Source organism: Procambarus clarkii, chromosome 32 (genome assembly GCF_040958095.1).
Source record: "Procambarus clarkii isolate CNS0578487 chromosome 32, FALCON_Pclarkii_2.0, whole genome shotgun sequence".
Taxonomy (NCBI): Eukaryota; Metazoa; Arthropoda; class Malacostraca; order Decapoda; family Cambaridae; genus Procambarus; species Procambarus clarkii.
Window position 1 is genome coordinate 28,247,158 of NC_091181.1, and position 13,747 is coordinate 28,260,904.

The 13,747-nt window shown below is 48.2% G+C and overlaps 3 protein-coding genes across 4 annotated transcripts in view; 1 reads left to right on the forward strand and 2 right to left on the reverse strand.

Annotated features, from left to right (window-relative positions):
- The window catches only part of LOC123748388 (golgin subfamily A member 6-like protein 25), a 33,408-nt gene extending 25,134 nt beyond the window's left edge, over nucleotides 1-8,274 (reverse strand). The window contains exons 1-3 of the mRNA XM_069334866.1: nucleotides 8,131-8,274; nucleotides 5,824-6,561; nucleotides 4,225-4,692 (exon numbers count right to left, since the gene is read on the reverse strand). Of these exons, the coding sequence (XP_069190967.1) occupies nucleotides 4,225-4,692; nucleotides 5,824-6,561; nucleotides 8,131-8,274 (1,350 nt within the window). The remainder of the gene's footprint in view (nucleotides 1-4,224; nucleotides 4,693-5,823; nucleotides 6,562-8,130) is intronic.
- The window catches only part of LOC123750198 (homeobox protein OTX2), a 223,601-nt gene that overhangs the window by 155,978 nt on the left and 53,876 nt on the right, over nucleotides 1-13,747 (reverse strand). The window lies entirely within an intron of this gene.
- The window catches only part of LOC138370495 (uncharacterized), a 19,657-nt gene continuing 17,570 nt past the window's right edge, over nucleotides 11,661-13,747 (forward strand). Inside the window, exons 1-2 of the mRNA XM_069334868.1 lie at nucleotides 11,661-11,673; nucleotides 12,230-12,923. Of these exons, the coding sequence (XP_069190969.1) occupies nucleotides 11,661-11,673; nucleotides 12,230-12,923 (707 nt within the window). The remainder of the gene's footprint in view (nucleotides 11,674-12,229; nucleotides 12,924-13,747) is intronic.

A 13,747-nucleotide genomic window follows, 5' to 3' on the forward strand; every position in this document is an offset into this window, starting at 1 on the left:
GTTGCATTTTATGCTTATCCTGTTTCCTCCTGAAAGTAGCACAGAACTCGGTTTTTTTTCTTGGCAATATCATTGTAATGGGGATCTCTGGCTATCATTGCAAGCTTAGCATTCAGTTTCTTAATTCTGCTTGTAACACTGGGAAGAGAGAACTCCTCTCGTAGATTAAAAGGTTTGGCAGTTCTTGGGACTCCAAGAATAATTGTCATGGCTTCATTTTGTATCCGTTCAAGTTTTTTCATATAGCTTTGGGAGTAGGTGCACAGTACTGGTGCGGCATAGTCTATGACGGAGCGCACATAGGCTGTGTACATCATTTTAAGCACAGCAATAGAGGCCCCATGTCCATTCCAGGTCATAGCTTTCAGTGCCCTGAGTCGACTTTTGCATGTTCCTATGAGTTGATTGAGCTCCTCTTTCTTCCCCTTGTTAGAGCCGACAGTGACGCCAAGGTACCGATAGTGGTCAACCCATTCAAGTGTTACTCCATTAATTTGTTGTTCTTCATTTTCTCCCAGATTGTGATGAGAGTATGTTTTTGTCTTGTTGGTGGAGAGAGTGAAACAGAGTTTAACACACTTCCTTCCAAGGAGTGCAATGGACTGTTTAATTTTTGTCCAAGGTGAGAGCTTGTATTAAGTGGAACATCATATCTTCATATCCCACTTGTTGTGTTCCTTCAGGACATTAAATATTTGCAAATGGCGTTCATAAGGGTGCTGAACGTTGAAGGAAACGTTCCTGCTGTTCAATGATTGTTTATCAACCTTGCGAATTCCCCTTAGATATATCGAGATAGATAAACCTGAGGATAGTGGATAGGCTCTTTGAGCCTATTTCCCATGCACAAGGGTATCCAAGCCTGATGCGATGCAAGTGTACTTCTGTTGTTCTACTGCTCCCTTTCATCAAACTAAGTGGTTCGTAGTTGGTTGAATTCTTGTACCAACCCGCAGATCCTGATGTTGCAACTGCTGTTCTTTCTTTACGAATAAAGAACATAGTTCATGTAATCATCTTGGCTTAAGGGAAAGGGGTTAAATGGCCCTCTGAAGTACAGGTTATATACAAGGCGCCAAGCACCACGAGGTCCGGCCTGCTGGCACCATCTGGAATGGTCTCCAGAAGCTTCTGGAGACCATGATGACTGTCTCTGTGAAGGAGCGAGTATGCTGCCACCTAAAGTCACTCACCTTTTATTCTTAAAGTTTATTTTCTACTACAGATGTGGCCATTCATTTATATCTGTACTACATACCTTGTGGTTACCTTGGGTTGGTTCCGAGGATCAATGTCCCCGCAGCCCGGTCTCTAACCAATGCCTCTTGGTTGGTGGTCTCGTCAGGCAGGCTATTACACGTGGCTGCTCGCAGCCTGTCGTATGAATCACAGCCTGCTTGATCAAGTATCCTTTTGAAGTGTTTGTCAAGTTCTCTTCTGAACACCTCATGTTGATAAGAATTCTCTCTGAGCGTACCTACTGCACAGCTACTGTTCATTGGGGCTATTTTGCACTTCCTGCCATGCCTCCTGGTCTCCTGGTTTTGTGTGTGTTTTGACGGCGTTTTATATGTGCTTTGCCTTGTTTTCCATAGCGCAGGAACTGAAACCTATCGTCAATAATCATAATACTTTCTGTGGCTCCTTGAAAGATCCGATTTGCACCAGATGGGAGATTTGCTGTGTCCTCAATACTGCCAACTCTCACACAAATCTTAAATGTCTCTTAAGATTTAATCTTAATCCTGGCTTAATCGTTAAGCAAAGGACGATACAGTACTGTGTCTTTGTCTATAATTATTATGAGGATGGGGAAAAGTACGGGAAGTAATGGACAGTACCCTAATGGGGAGGGGGGGGGGAGGGACTGGCCTATTGACAGTGGATGATCTGGATTTCACTGTCTTGACTATTACACTCTCGTCTCTGTTCGTTGGGAAATTAAAGATCCATCTTCCAGCTCTTAATTCCCCCTTAGTGTACATTGACACCATATGGTCACACCTGTCGAAAGCTCTCGCGAATTGTGTGTATTTTTTTTTTTTTTTTTGAGATATATACAAGAGTTGTTACATTCTTGTACAGCCACTAGTACGCGTAGCGTTTCGGGCAAGTCCCTGGAATACGATCCCCGCCGCGAAGAATCGTTGTTACAACCAAGTACACATTTTACTGTTGCGTTAAACAGAGGCTACAGTTAAGGAATTGCGCCCAGTAAATCCTCCCCGGCCAGGATACGAACCCATGACATAGCGCTCGCGGAACGCCAGGCGAGTGTCTTACCACTACACCACGGAGACTGTCAAATTATAATTATAAAAAGTGTGTGTATAATTACATCAGTGGTTGGATTGTTTAATTACACAACCCCTGGACCAATGTTATGTAGACACTGTGGTTCCACGAGTGTTGTGATCTTACTAAGATTGTTTTAGAAAGATCCTTAAATCTTGCGAAGATTTTTTGTGTGTGTTGTGATATCGGTTTATAATTTTTTTGCCTCTGCTATATTTCCTCCTTTATGGAGTTGTGTTATCTCCGCAGTTTTAAAGCATGGCGTCTCCAAAAGATGTTTACGGCCGGTGGTAATGCATTTTCACACCTTTTTGACACAGGGTTAGAAAGCCGTTCTTCTGCACAGAGTGCCATATGCGTGGCACTATGAGGTGAGGACGTGTCGAGGTCAGAGGTCGGGCGGTACCTGACAGGTCACACGCCCACACACACCAAAGCTATCATCTAATGTCTGTCATCGTAGGATCATTATTGTATAAGATCAGTTAACTAAAAAAAACAGAAAAACTACTTTGCCAGTAGGTTGAGTAAGCCATTTTCTCTTCTGACTCTGTCTCTCTCTGTCTTTCTCTGTCTTCCGTCTCTCTTTTTCTCTCTCCTCCATCTCTCTCACTCGAAACCTTCCCAGTCCATCCTACCTGGTCGTAGAAATAAGATCACTATTGCCGAGTTTTACTCTTAAAAAATTACATGAGCAAACGTTCAATAAGATTATATTTTCCGTACGATTGAGCAAATTTTTTTTGTTGTTGTCTTGTGTAATTGTAAGCCCCGTTATCTTGCCCCGGCTTAGCACGTGGTAACAGTGATTGTGACGTGTTTGATGAGCAGTAAAACACAGGGTTAAGCTGCACCGCTCCAGGGGTGTCTGGCATCCCTGGCTTCACAAAGTCTCGCCCCAGGACGAACAACACATCTAGTTTATTATGGTGTTCCCTGTTTTTTTTTCTCTCCAGGAGCAACGACGGTAACCACGTGTTTTCTGCGGATACACTCGGGTGTGTTTTTGTTTACCTTGTGTTGCTGCTGCTGCTTCACCTTGTGTTGCTGTTGCTGCTTCACCTTGTGTTGCTGTTGCTGCTTCACCTTGTGTTGCTGCTGCTGCTTCACCTTGTGTTGCTGCTGCTGCTTCACCTTGTGTTGCTGTTGCTGCTTCACCTTGTGTTGCTGTTGCTGCTTCACCTTGTGTTGCTGTTGCAGCTTCACCTTGTGTTGCTGTTGCAGCTTCACCTTGTGTTGCTGTTGCAGCTTCACCTTGTGTTGCTGTTGCTGCTTCACCTAGTGTTGCTGTTGCTGCTTCACCTTGTGTTGCTGTTGCTGCTGCTTCACCTTGTGTTGCTGTTGCTGCTTCACCTAGTGTTGCTGTTGCTGCTTCACCTAGTGTTGCTGTTGCTGCTTCACCTAGTGTTGCTGTTGCTGCTTCACCTAGTGTTGCTGTTGCTGCTTCACCTTGTGTTGCTGCTGCTGCTTCACCTAGTGTTGCTGCTGCTTCACCTAGTGTTGCTGCTGCTGCTTCACCTTGTGTTGCTGTTGCTGCTTCACCTAGTGTTGCTGTTGCTGCTTCACCTAGTGTTGCTGTTGCTGCTTCACCTAGTGTTGCTGTTGCTGCTTCACCTTGTGTTGCTGCTGCTTCACCTAGTGCTGCTGCTGCTGCTTCACCTAGTGCTGCTGCTGCTGCTTCACATTGTGTTGCTGCTGCTGCTTCACCTTGTGTTGCTGCTGCTGCTGCTTCACCTTGTGTTGCTGCTGCTGCTGCTTCACCTTGTGTTGCTGCTGCAGCTTCACCTTGTGTTGTTGCTGCAGCTTCACCTTGTGTTGTTGCTGCAGCTTCACCTTGTGTTGTTGCTGCAGCTTCACCTTGTGTTGTTGCTGCAGCTTCACCTTGTGTTGTTGCTGCAGCTTCACCTTGTGTTGTTGCTGCAGCTTCACCTTGTGTTGTTGCTGCAGCTTCACCTTGTGTTGTTGCTGCAGCTTCACCTTGTGTTGTTGCTGCAGCTTCAGCCAGTGTTGTTGCTGCAGCTTCAGCCAGTGTTGTTGCTGCAGCTTCAGCCAGTGTTGCTGCTGCAGCTTCACCTTATGTTGCTGCTGCAGCTTCACCTTGTGTTCCTGCAGCTTCACCTTATGTTGCTGTTGCAGCTTCACCTTGTGTTCCTGCAGCTTCACCTTATGTTCCTGCAGCTTCACCTTATGTTGCTGTTGCAGCTTCACCTTGTGCTCCTGCAGCTTCATCTTATGTTGCTGTTGCAGCTTCACCTTGTGCTCCTGCAGCTTCACCTTATGTTGCTGTTGCAGCTTCACCTTATGTTGCTGTTGCAGCTTCACCTTATGTTGCTGCTGCAGCTTCACCTTATGTTCCTGCAGCTTCACCTTATGTTCCTGCAGCTTCACCTTATGTTCCTGCAGCTTCACCTTGTGTTGCTGCTGCAGCTTCACCTTATGTTCCTGCAGCTTCACCTTATGTTCCTGCAGCTTCACCGTGTGTTGCTGCTGCAGCTTCACCTTATGTTCCTGCAGCTTCACCTTATGTTCCTGCAGCTTCACCTTATGTTCCTGCAGCTTCACCTTATGTTCCTGCAGCTTCACCTTATGTTCCTGCAGCTTCACCTTATGTTCCTGCAGCTTCACCTTATGTTCCTGCAGCTTCACCTTATGTTCCTGCAGCTTCACCTTGTGCTCCTGCAGCTTCACCTTGTGCTCCTGCAGCTTCACCTTGTGCTCCTGCAGCTTCACCTTATGTTCCTGCAGCTTCACCTTGTGTTGCTGCTGCAGCTTCACCTTATGTTCCTGCAGCTTCACCTTATGTTCCTGCAGCTTCACCTTGTGTTGCTGCTGCAGCTTCACCTTGTGTTGCTGCTGCAGCTTCACCTTGTGTTGCTGCTGCAGCTTCACCTTGTGTTGCTGCTGCAGCTTCACCTTGTGTTGCTGCAGCTTCACCTTGTGTTGCTGCAGCTTCACCTTGTGTTGCTGCAGCTTCACCTTGTGTTGCTGCAGCTTCACCTTGTGTTGCTGCAGCTTCACCTTGTGTTGCTGCAGCTTCACCTTGTGTTGCTGCAGCTTCACCTTATGTTCCTGCAGCTTCACCTTATGTTCCTGCAGCTTCACCTTATGTTCCTGCAGCTTCACCTTATGTTCCTGCAGCTTCACCTTATGTTCCTGCAGCTTCACCTTGTGTTCCTGCAGCTTCACCTTGTGTTGCTGCTGCAGCTTCACCTTGTGTTGCTGCTGCAGCTTCACCTTGTGTTGCTGCTGCAGCTTCACCTTATGTTCCTGCAGCTTCACCTTATGTTCCTGCAGCTTCACCTTGTGTTGCTGCTGCAGCTTCACCTTATGTTCCTGCAGCTTCACCTTATGTTCCTGCAGCTTCACCTTATGTTGCTGCTGCAGCTTCACCTTGTGTTGCTGCTGCAGCTTCACCTTGTGTTGCTGCTGCAGCTTCACCTTGTGTTGCTGCTGCAGCTTCACCTTATGTTCCTGCAGCTTCACCTTATGTTCCTGCAGCTTCACCTTGTGTTGCTGCTGCAGCTTCACCTTGTGTTGCTGCTGCAGCTTCACCTTGTGTTGCTGCTGCAGCTTCACCTTGTGTTGCTGCTGCAGCTTCACCTTATGTTCCTGCAGCTTCACCTTATGTTCCTGCAGCTTCACCTTATGTTTCTGCTGCAGCTTCACCTTATGTTCCTGCAGCTTCACCTTATGTTCCTGCAGCTTCACCTTATGTTCCTGCAGCTTCACCTTATGTTCCTGCAGCTTCACCTTATGTTCCTGCAGCTTCACCTTGTGTTGCTGCTGCAGCTTCACCTTGTGTTGCTGCTGCAGCTTCACCTTATGTTCCTGCAGCTTCAACTTATGTTCCTGCAGCTTCACCTTGTGTTGCTGCTGCAGCTTCACCTTATGTTCCTGCAGCTTCACCTTATGTTCCTGCAGCTTCACCTTGTGTTGCTGCTGCAGCTTCACCTTGTGTTGCTGCTGCAGCTTCACCTTATGTTCCTGCAGCTTCACCTTATGTTCCTGCAGCTTCACCTTATGTTCCTGCAGCTTCACCTTATGTTCCTGCAGCTTCACCTTATGTTCCTGCAGCTTCACCTTATGTTCCTGCAGCTTCACCTTATGTTCCTGCAGCTTCACCTTATGCTCCTGCAGCTTCACCTTATGTTCCTGCAGCTTCACCTTATGTTCCTGCAGCTTCACCTTATGTTTCTGCTGCAGCTTCACCTTATGTTCCTGCAGCTTCACCTTATGTTCCTGCAGCTTCACCTTATGCTCCTGCAGCTTCACCCAGTGTTGCACATATAAAAAGGCTTAATCAAAGATGTCTTCACACAACCAAACCATCTATTCTTGAGGTTATCTTGAGATAATTTCGGGGCTTTTTAGTGTCCCCGCGGCCCGGTCCTCGACCAGGCCTCCACCCCCAGGAAGCAGCCCGTGACAGCTGACTAACACCCAGGTACCTATTTTACTGCTAGGTAACAGGGGCATAGGGTGAAAGAAACTCTGCCCAATGTTTCTCGCCGGCGCCTGGGATCGAACCCAGGACCACAGGATCACAAGTCCAGCGTGCTGTCCGCTCGGCCGACCGTCTCAAAGACATCCTGGCCAGAAATACCGAAATAATCAGAGAACAAGGTGCTGGACATAGCTCAAGCACTTCCTTTCAAACACTCATGAAACTGCGAATATTCAGTTTACACCGAGGTACGCCCCCTACCATCTACGCTACCAAGAGTGAGTTACCAGTTTACAACATGAGTAACGCTGGCCCATACTGTCACAGTGGCGGTAAGTTCACTCACAGAATGAGTTTCGAGTTTCGTTAAAGTGTTTTTAAGATGGGGGCTTCACGATGGGGCGGCATACTCTAACACTGGTCTCACGTAAGTGGTGAATATAACTCCACTGCGGGCTCACCATAGCCCGTGCTACTTGGAACTTTGTTCCAGGTAGCGAATCTTTAACAACATTTAACAACAAGTGGTGAACAGCTATCAAAATGCCTCGTTATTTAGGGCCTGAATGATGTTCTGACTTTTGCTAGTGTAGAGTTTGGTGTTGACGAGGCTGGTTATAGGAGTCTCTGGAGTTAGGTTTGGTGTCATGTCCACTCCCAGGTCTTTAACCCTGGAAACACAAACCGAAACTGTCTCTATTTTCCGCTTGTTACAACTTGTAATAATGTTGTTACATCTTCGCTTAACGTGTTTATGACGTATTAGAACGTTGTTACAACTTGCTATATTGGTTGTTATAATTGGTTAGGTGTTAAAACTTGTTCGAACGTTGTACCAACGTCGTAGTTTCGGTGTGTGTTTGGCGGGAATTTTCTCTAGTTGTAGCAGGGAGGAAAGTTTCCTTTTATCGTGTATTGTCCCTTTGGTCTCTTGTCAAATGCTTTCATTTCCATCACCTTTCATATGTTGGTGTTAAAATCTAGTACTCATTTCTCGGACCAAGTGTACAGGTAGTTTAAGTCATTTTAGAGAATCTTACAATCCTCATCTGTCTCAATTTTTCTCATTAGTTTTGCAACGTCTGAAGACATTGGCATAAAAAACTCAACTCCTACAAACAGGTCATTTACATAAATAAGAAATTGTATGGGTCCCAGCACCGATCCTTGAGGTACTCTGCTGGTATGGTTATTCTTCTCCTGTACAAGTTCTCATCACTCACCTCTACTCTCTGTCTCCTGTCGGTTAGGTAATTTTTTAATCTGAGAGCCACTAACACTAGTGGCCTCGATGAGGACAGGAAGCCGCCGGCTTGTCGAATGTCATCCCCCCCCTCATTTATCTTGATTTCTTACCCCATGTTAGGGTTTTTCCACTTACTCCCGCCAACCTTTCGAACTGTTAGCAGTAATCTCTTGCGAGACACTGTATCCAAGGGTTTTTTAGAATCCAAAAACACGGCGTCTACCAAACCTGCTCTGTCCTGCCTTATTGTCCTTACTTTATTTCGAACTCTAATAGGTTCGTCAGGCATAATTTACGCTTCCCAAAATAATTATTATTACGAGTATTTTGCAGGGGGGAGGGAGGGGGGGAGGGGGGGAAGTTCGCCAGTGACACTGGTCTGTAGTTAAGGGCCTTTTCTCTATCTCCTTTCTTGTAAACTTGTATCACAGTTGGACAATTCTCCCTTTGTTACACATTAAAAATGATTGCGCATGCTGTGTGTGTGTGTGTGTGTGTGTGTGTGTGTGTGTGTGTGTGTGTGTGTGTGTGTGTGTGTGTGTGTGTACTTACCTACTTGTACTTACCTAGTTGTGATTGCGGGGGTTGAGCTCTGGCTCTTTGGTCCCGCCTCTCAACGGTTAATCAACTAATGTACAGGTTCCTGAGCCTACTGGGCTCTATCATATCTACACTTGGAACTGTGTATGGAGTCAGCCTCCACCACATCACTGCCTAATGCATTCCATCTGTTAACTACTCTGACACTGAAAAAAGTTCTTTTTAACGTCCCTGTGGCTCATTTGGGTACTCAAGTCTCCCCCTGTGTCCCCTTGTTCGCTTACCACCCGTGTTAAACAGTTTATCCTTATCTACCCCGTCAATTCCTCTGAGATTTTTGTAGTTAGTGATCATGTCTCCCCTTACTCTTCTGTCTTCCAGTGTCGTAAGGTGCATTTCCCGCAGCCTTTCCTCGTAACTCATGTATCTTAGTTCTGGGACTAGTCTAGTGACATACCTTTGAACTTTGTCCAGCTTCGTCTTGTGCTTGACAAGGTACGGGGTCCATGCTGGGGCCGCATACTCCAGGATTGGTCTTACATATGTGGTATACAAGATTCTGAATGATTCCTTACACAGGTTCCTGAAGGCAGTTCTGATGTTAGCTCGCGTATGCCGCTGATGTAATTCTTTTTATGTGGGCTTCAGGAAACAGGTTTGGTGTGATATCAACTCCTAGATCTTTCTCTCTGTCTGTTTCACGAAGTACTTCATCTCCCATTCGGTATCCTGTGTCTGGCCTCCTGTTTCCACTCCCTAGTTTCATTTCCTTACATTTACTCGGTTGAACTTTGGTAGCCATTTGTTGGACCATTCATTTAGTCTGTCTAGGTCATCTTGTAGCCTCCCACTATCTTCCTCCGTCTTAATCCTCCTCATAATTTTTGCATCATCAGCAAACAGTGAGAGAAAGGAGTCTATACCCTCTGGGAAATCATATACATACATCAGAAACAGTATAGGTCCAAGGACTGACCCCTGCGGGACTCCACTTGTAACGTCTCGCCAATCTGAGACCTCACCCCTCACACTGACTCGTTGTCTCCTGTTGCGTAGGTACTCCTGTATCCAATGGAGTACCTTCCCTTTCACTCCATCCTGCATCTCCAGCTTTTTCACTAGCCTCCTGTGTGGTACTGTATCAAAGGCTTTCTGACAATCCAAAAGTGTGTGTATATGTGTGTGTGTGTGTACTCACCTAGTTGTACTCACCTAGTTGTGTTTGCGGGGGTTGAGCTCTGGCTCTTTGGTCCCGCCTCTCAACCGTCAATCAACAGGAGTGTGTGTGTGTGTGTGTGTGTGTGTGTGTTTTGTAAGTACACTTCAAGTTGGTCATCAACACCTGACACTTAACGAGACACTTCGCTACTTCACAAACAACAACAACTTGCATAACGCCACTATTATAAGTATCCGTAATCCCCCCAAATATAACCCTAATCAAGCCCTGATCCTCTTCACGGCTCTCCAAGTGTTTGTTTGTTTGTTTGGTCCAAGAGCCGCAAAGACACTAATATATTTGTTTTGCTTAAGGGGGGGGGGGGGCAAAACATAACTCAAAGAATGTTTGGTGAGGACGAGTTGGTGTTGAAGTCACGGTTTGGGGCCCAGTGTTTGGAGCCCAGTGTTTGGGGCCCAGTGTTTGGAGCCCAGTGTTTGGGGCCCAATGTTTGGGGCCCAATGTTTGGGGCCCAATGTTTGGGGCCCAATGTTTGGAGGCCAATGTTTGGGGCCCAATGTTTGGAGGCCAATGTTTGGGGCCCAATGTTTGGAGGCCAATGTTTGGGGCCCAATGTTTGGGCACGGTGTCCCACGTCCTGTCACGCCGCTGTCACTCAACTCACTGTCGTGTCCTCCGCGGCCCTCAGCTAATCCTTCTGACGAGGAGTTCAGTTCTATTCATTCCTTTATAATTATAATTGAGAGGGATTCAATCCTGCGCTTACACAGCTGCCATCCAGTCAGTCAAGTCAGTCAAGTCAGTCAAGTCAGTCAAGTCAGTCAAGTCAGTCAAGTCAGTCAAGTCAGTCAAGTCAGTCAAGTCAGTCAAGTCAGTCAAGTCAGTCAAGTCAGTCAAGTCAGTCAGCAAGCCATGAAACCAGGCAGTCAGCCATCCAATCAGCCAACTAACTAGGCAGCTCCAGTCGTGAAGATATCAATGTTACCTCTCGTATCGGAATGGATGATAGCAGTGCGTGTTTTCGATAGCCTCAGGTCATTATGAACAATACCAGGATAGCCAGTCAGAATGGCTGTCTGACTGGACTTCTGACTGGCCGAGTACGTCCCTTTGACCGACTGCTTGGCTCACTGTCCAACTGGATGCTGCCAATGGCTGGTAATCTGATCGGTTGACTGGCAAATGGATGACTGGGAGAGTGGCTGCCTGGTTGACTCGAGTGGACGACACAATCCCGGTGTTGAGTGACAGAGTGACCAAGGTGCGACAATAGGCGCTCAAGTTGACGTCCTTAATGCCTAGATTATGACGCTTTTCCTCCCTCTGATCACCTCTGTGTCTGGGGCCATCAGCTGCCCATCTCAGAGGTTTTTGAATTGATTTCAACTAGTTTTTTGTTGACAATTTTTATCATAATGATTCTTGGATTGGTCCGGTGTCGCTTCTCACGGCCCATTACGCGCTGTGGCTCTCCTGCTGCGTGCACGGGATGACCTTACGTACGTTCACGGGTTGAGCTTACGTACATGGCACGGGCTGAGCTTACGTACATGGCACGGGCTGAGCTTACGTACATGGCACGGGCTGGGTAGCAACCACAAGAGGAAACAAACTAAGCCAAGGATATCTTGAGTTATCTTGAGGGGTTATCTTGAGATGATTTCGGGGCTTTTTAGTGTCCCCGCGGCCCGGTCCTCGACCAGGCCTCCACCCCCAGGAAGCAGCCCGTGACAGCTGACTAACTCCCAGGTACCTATTTTACTGCTAGGTAACAGGGGCATAGGGTGAAAGAAATTCTTCCCATTATTTCTCGCCGGCGCCTGGGATCGAACCCAGGACCAAAGGATCACAAATCCAGCGTGCTGTCCGCTCGGCCGACCGGCTCCGGATACAGAACAACATTTACAGAAAACGATGAGGAAATGTGTGAGGAACCTCACAAACGACCTTTAAACATGTCTTGGTCAGGTGAGAAAGGGAAGGGAAGGCTGACCTGCCTGAGGGGAAGGCTGACCTGCCTGAGGGGAAGGCTGACCTGCCTGAGGGGAAGGCTGACCTGCCTGTGGGGAAGGCTGACCTGCCTGAGGGGAAGGCTGACCTGCCCGAAGGGAAGGCTGACCTGCCTGAACTGATCAGTAAGTTACTGAACCATTTGAGACAATGGAAGACATATTACCCCCACATACGACATAAGGAAGTAATGGCCGCCGCTGCCAGCCATGACAATAGCCATATGACACCAGATAATTACATCTGACAGCGGTTACAGTAAGACACAGAACTGATGCCCATTTACTACCTGATCACTGTAAATGGCTTGCAGTGAACACGGGCTGGCCATTTACATTGAGTTTTAAAGAGGTCAGTGGAAATGGGGGAACTACCAGAAATTTGGAAGACGGCTAAATATTTTTTATACAAATATACGAAAAGGGAGGAAGATAGGATATATATAGGAGCCTAACTATATTCTCAGGAGCTTCACAAGCATACGGAACACAGTGCCGGAACACGGCCCCCGCAGTGCCGGAACACGGCCCCCGCAGTGCCGGAACACGGCCCCCGCAGTGCCGGAACACGGCCCCCGCAGTGCCGGAACACGGCCCCCGCAGTGCCGGAACACGGCCCCCGCAGTGCCGGAACACGGCCCCCGCAGTGCCGGAACACGGCCCCCGCAGTGCCGGAACACGGCCCCCGCAGTGCCGGAACACGGCCCCCGCAGTGCCGGAACACGGCCCCCGCAGTGCCGGAACACGGCCCCCGCAGTGCCGGAACACGGCCCCCGCAGTGCCGGAACACGGCCCCCGCAGTGCCGGAACACGGCCCCCGCAGTGCCGGAACACGGCCCCCGCAGTGCCGGAACACGGCCCCCGCAGTGCCGGAACACGGCCCCCACAGTGCCGGAACACGGCCCCCACAGTGCCGGAACACGGCCCCCCACAGCGCCGGAACACGGCCCCCCACAGCGCCGGAACACGGCCCCCCACAGTGCCGGAACACGGCCCCCCACAGTGCCGGAACACGGCCCCCCACAGTGCCGGAACACGGCCCCCCACAGTGCCGGAACACGGCCCCCCACAGTGCCGGAACACGGCCCCGCAGTGCCGGAACACGGCCCCGCAGTGCACAGTCAAGTACCCAAGTAACAGACCAAGAAATAATAACGAAGTGAAGATTAACGAGACTAGGAAGACGTTACCAGCAGCGGAGACGTTACGGTACAACACTTCCTGCTCCTGACACGTGAATTATCTCCAACAAACTCCTGCTCATTAGTAACTTCTAATGATACGAAAAATATGTTGAGGGTGAACACTGCGGAAGACGGTAGATGGTCCCAGCAAATCTTGGACCAACTGCTGGAATGGTGTAACTGGTGAGTGTTTGAGTTCAACTGGAGTGAGTGTAGAGTAGTGAAGACGGGTGAGGGATGGAAGGAGGCCAGACAGACAAACAAACGAAGCGAAAGATCAAACTTCCGTTTTTAAGCCAACATGATGTCTGCCACAAATGCAATAAGGTGTAATTTTAGACCTAGCCTGCAACATACGTTAGACCACACCTGCAAAATGCAGCGCCAGCATGAAATCCACAGCTTGTAAAAATCAAGCTAAGCTGAAGAAAGTTCAGAAACATATAATATATTAATAGCCGTAGAGTTAACAATATAGATTTTAAATGAAAGAATGCATGAACCGTCCCTCAAGTCGCTATATAGGAGAAGAAACGTGAGAGACATGATCACGACATATACAATACACAGTGAATTGACCAGACAAAAGATGTTCTTTAATAATGAACCATAAAACCTTTAGTAAAATATTGATTAGTGTCAGTATTAAAAATTAAGTGAACTTAAGAGTGGTGTATATATAACAGAAGTGACTCCCAGCCCACACACCTGACACCCAGCCCACACACCTGACACCCAGCCCACACACCTCACACCCAGCCCACACACCTGACACCCAGCCCACACACCTCACACCCAGCCCACACACCTGACACCCAGCCCACACACCTCACACCCAGCCCACACACC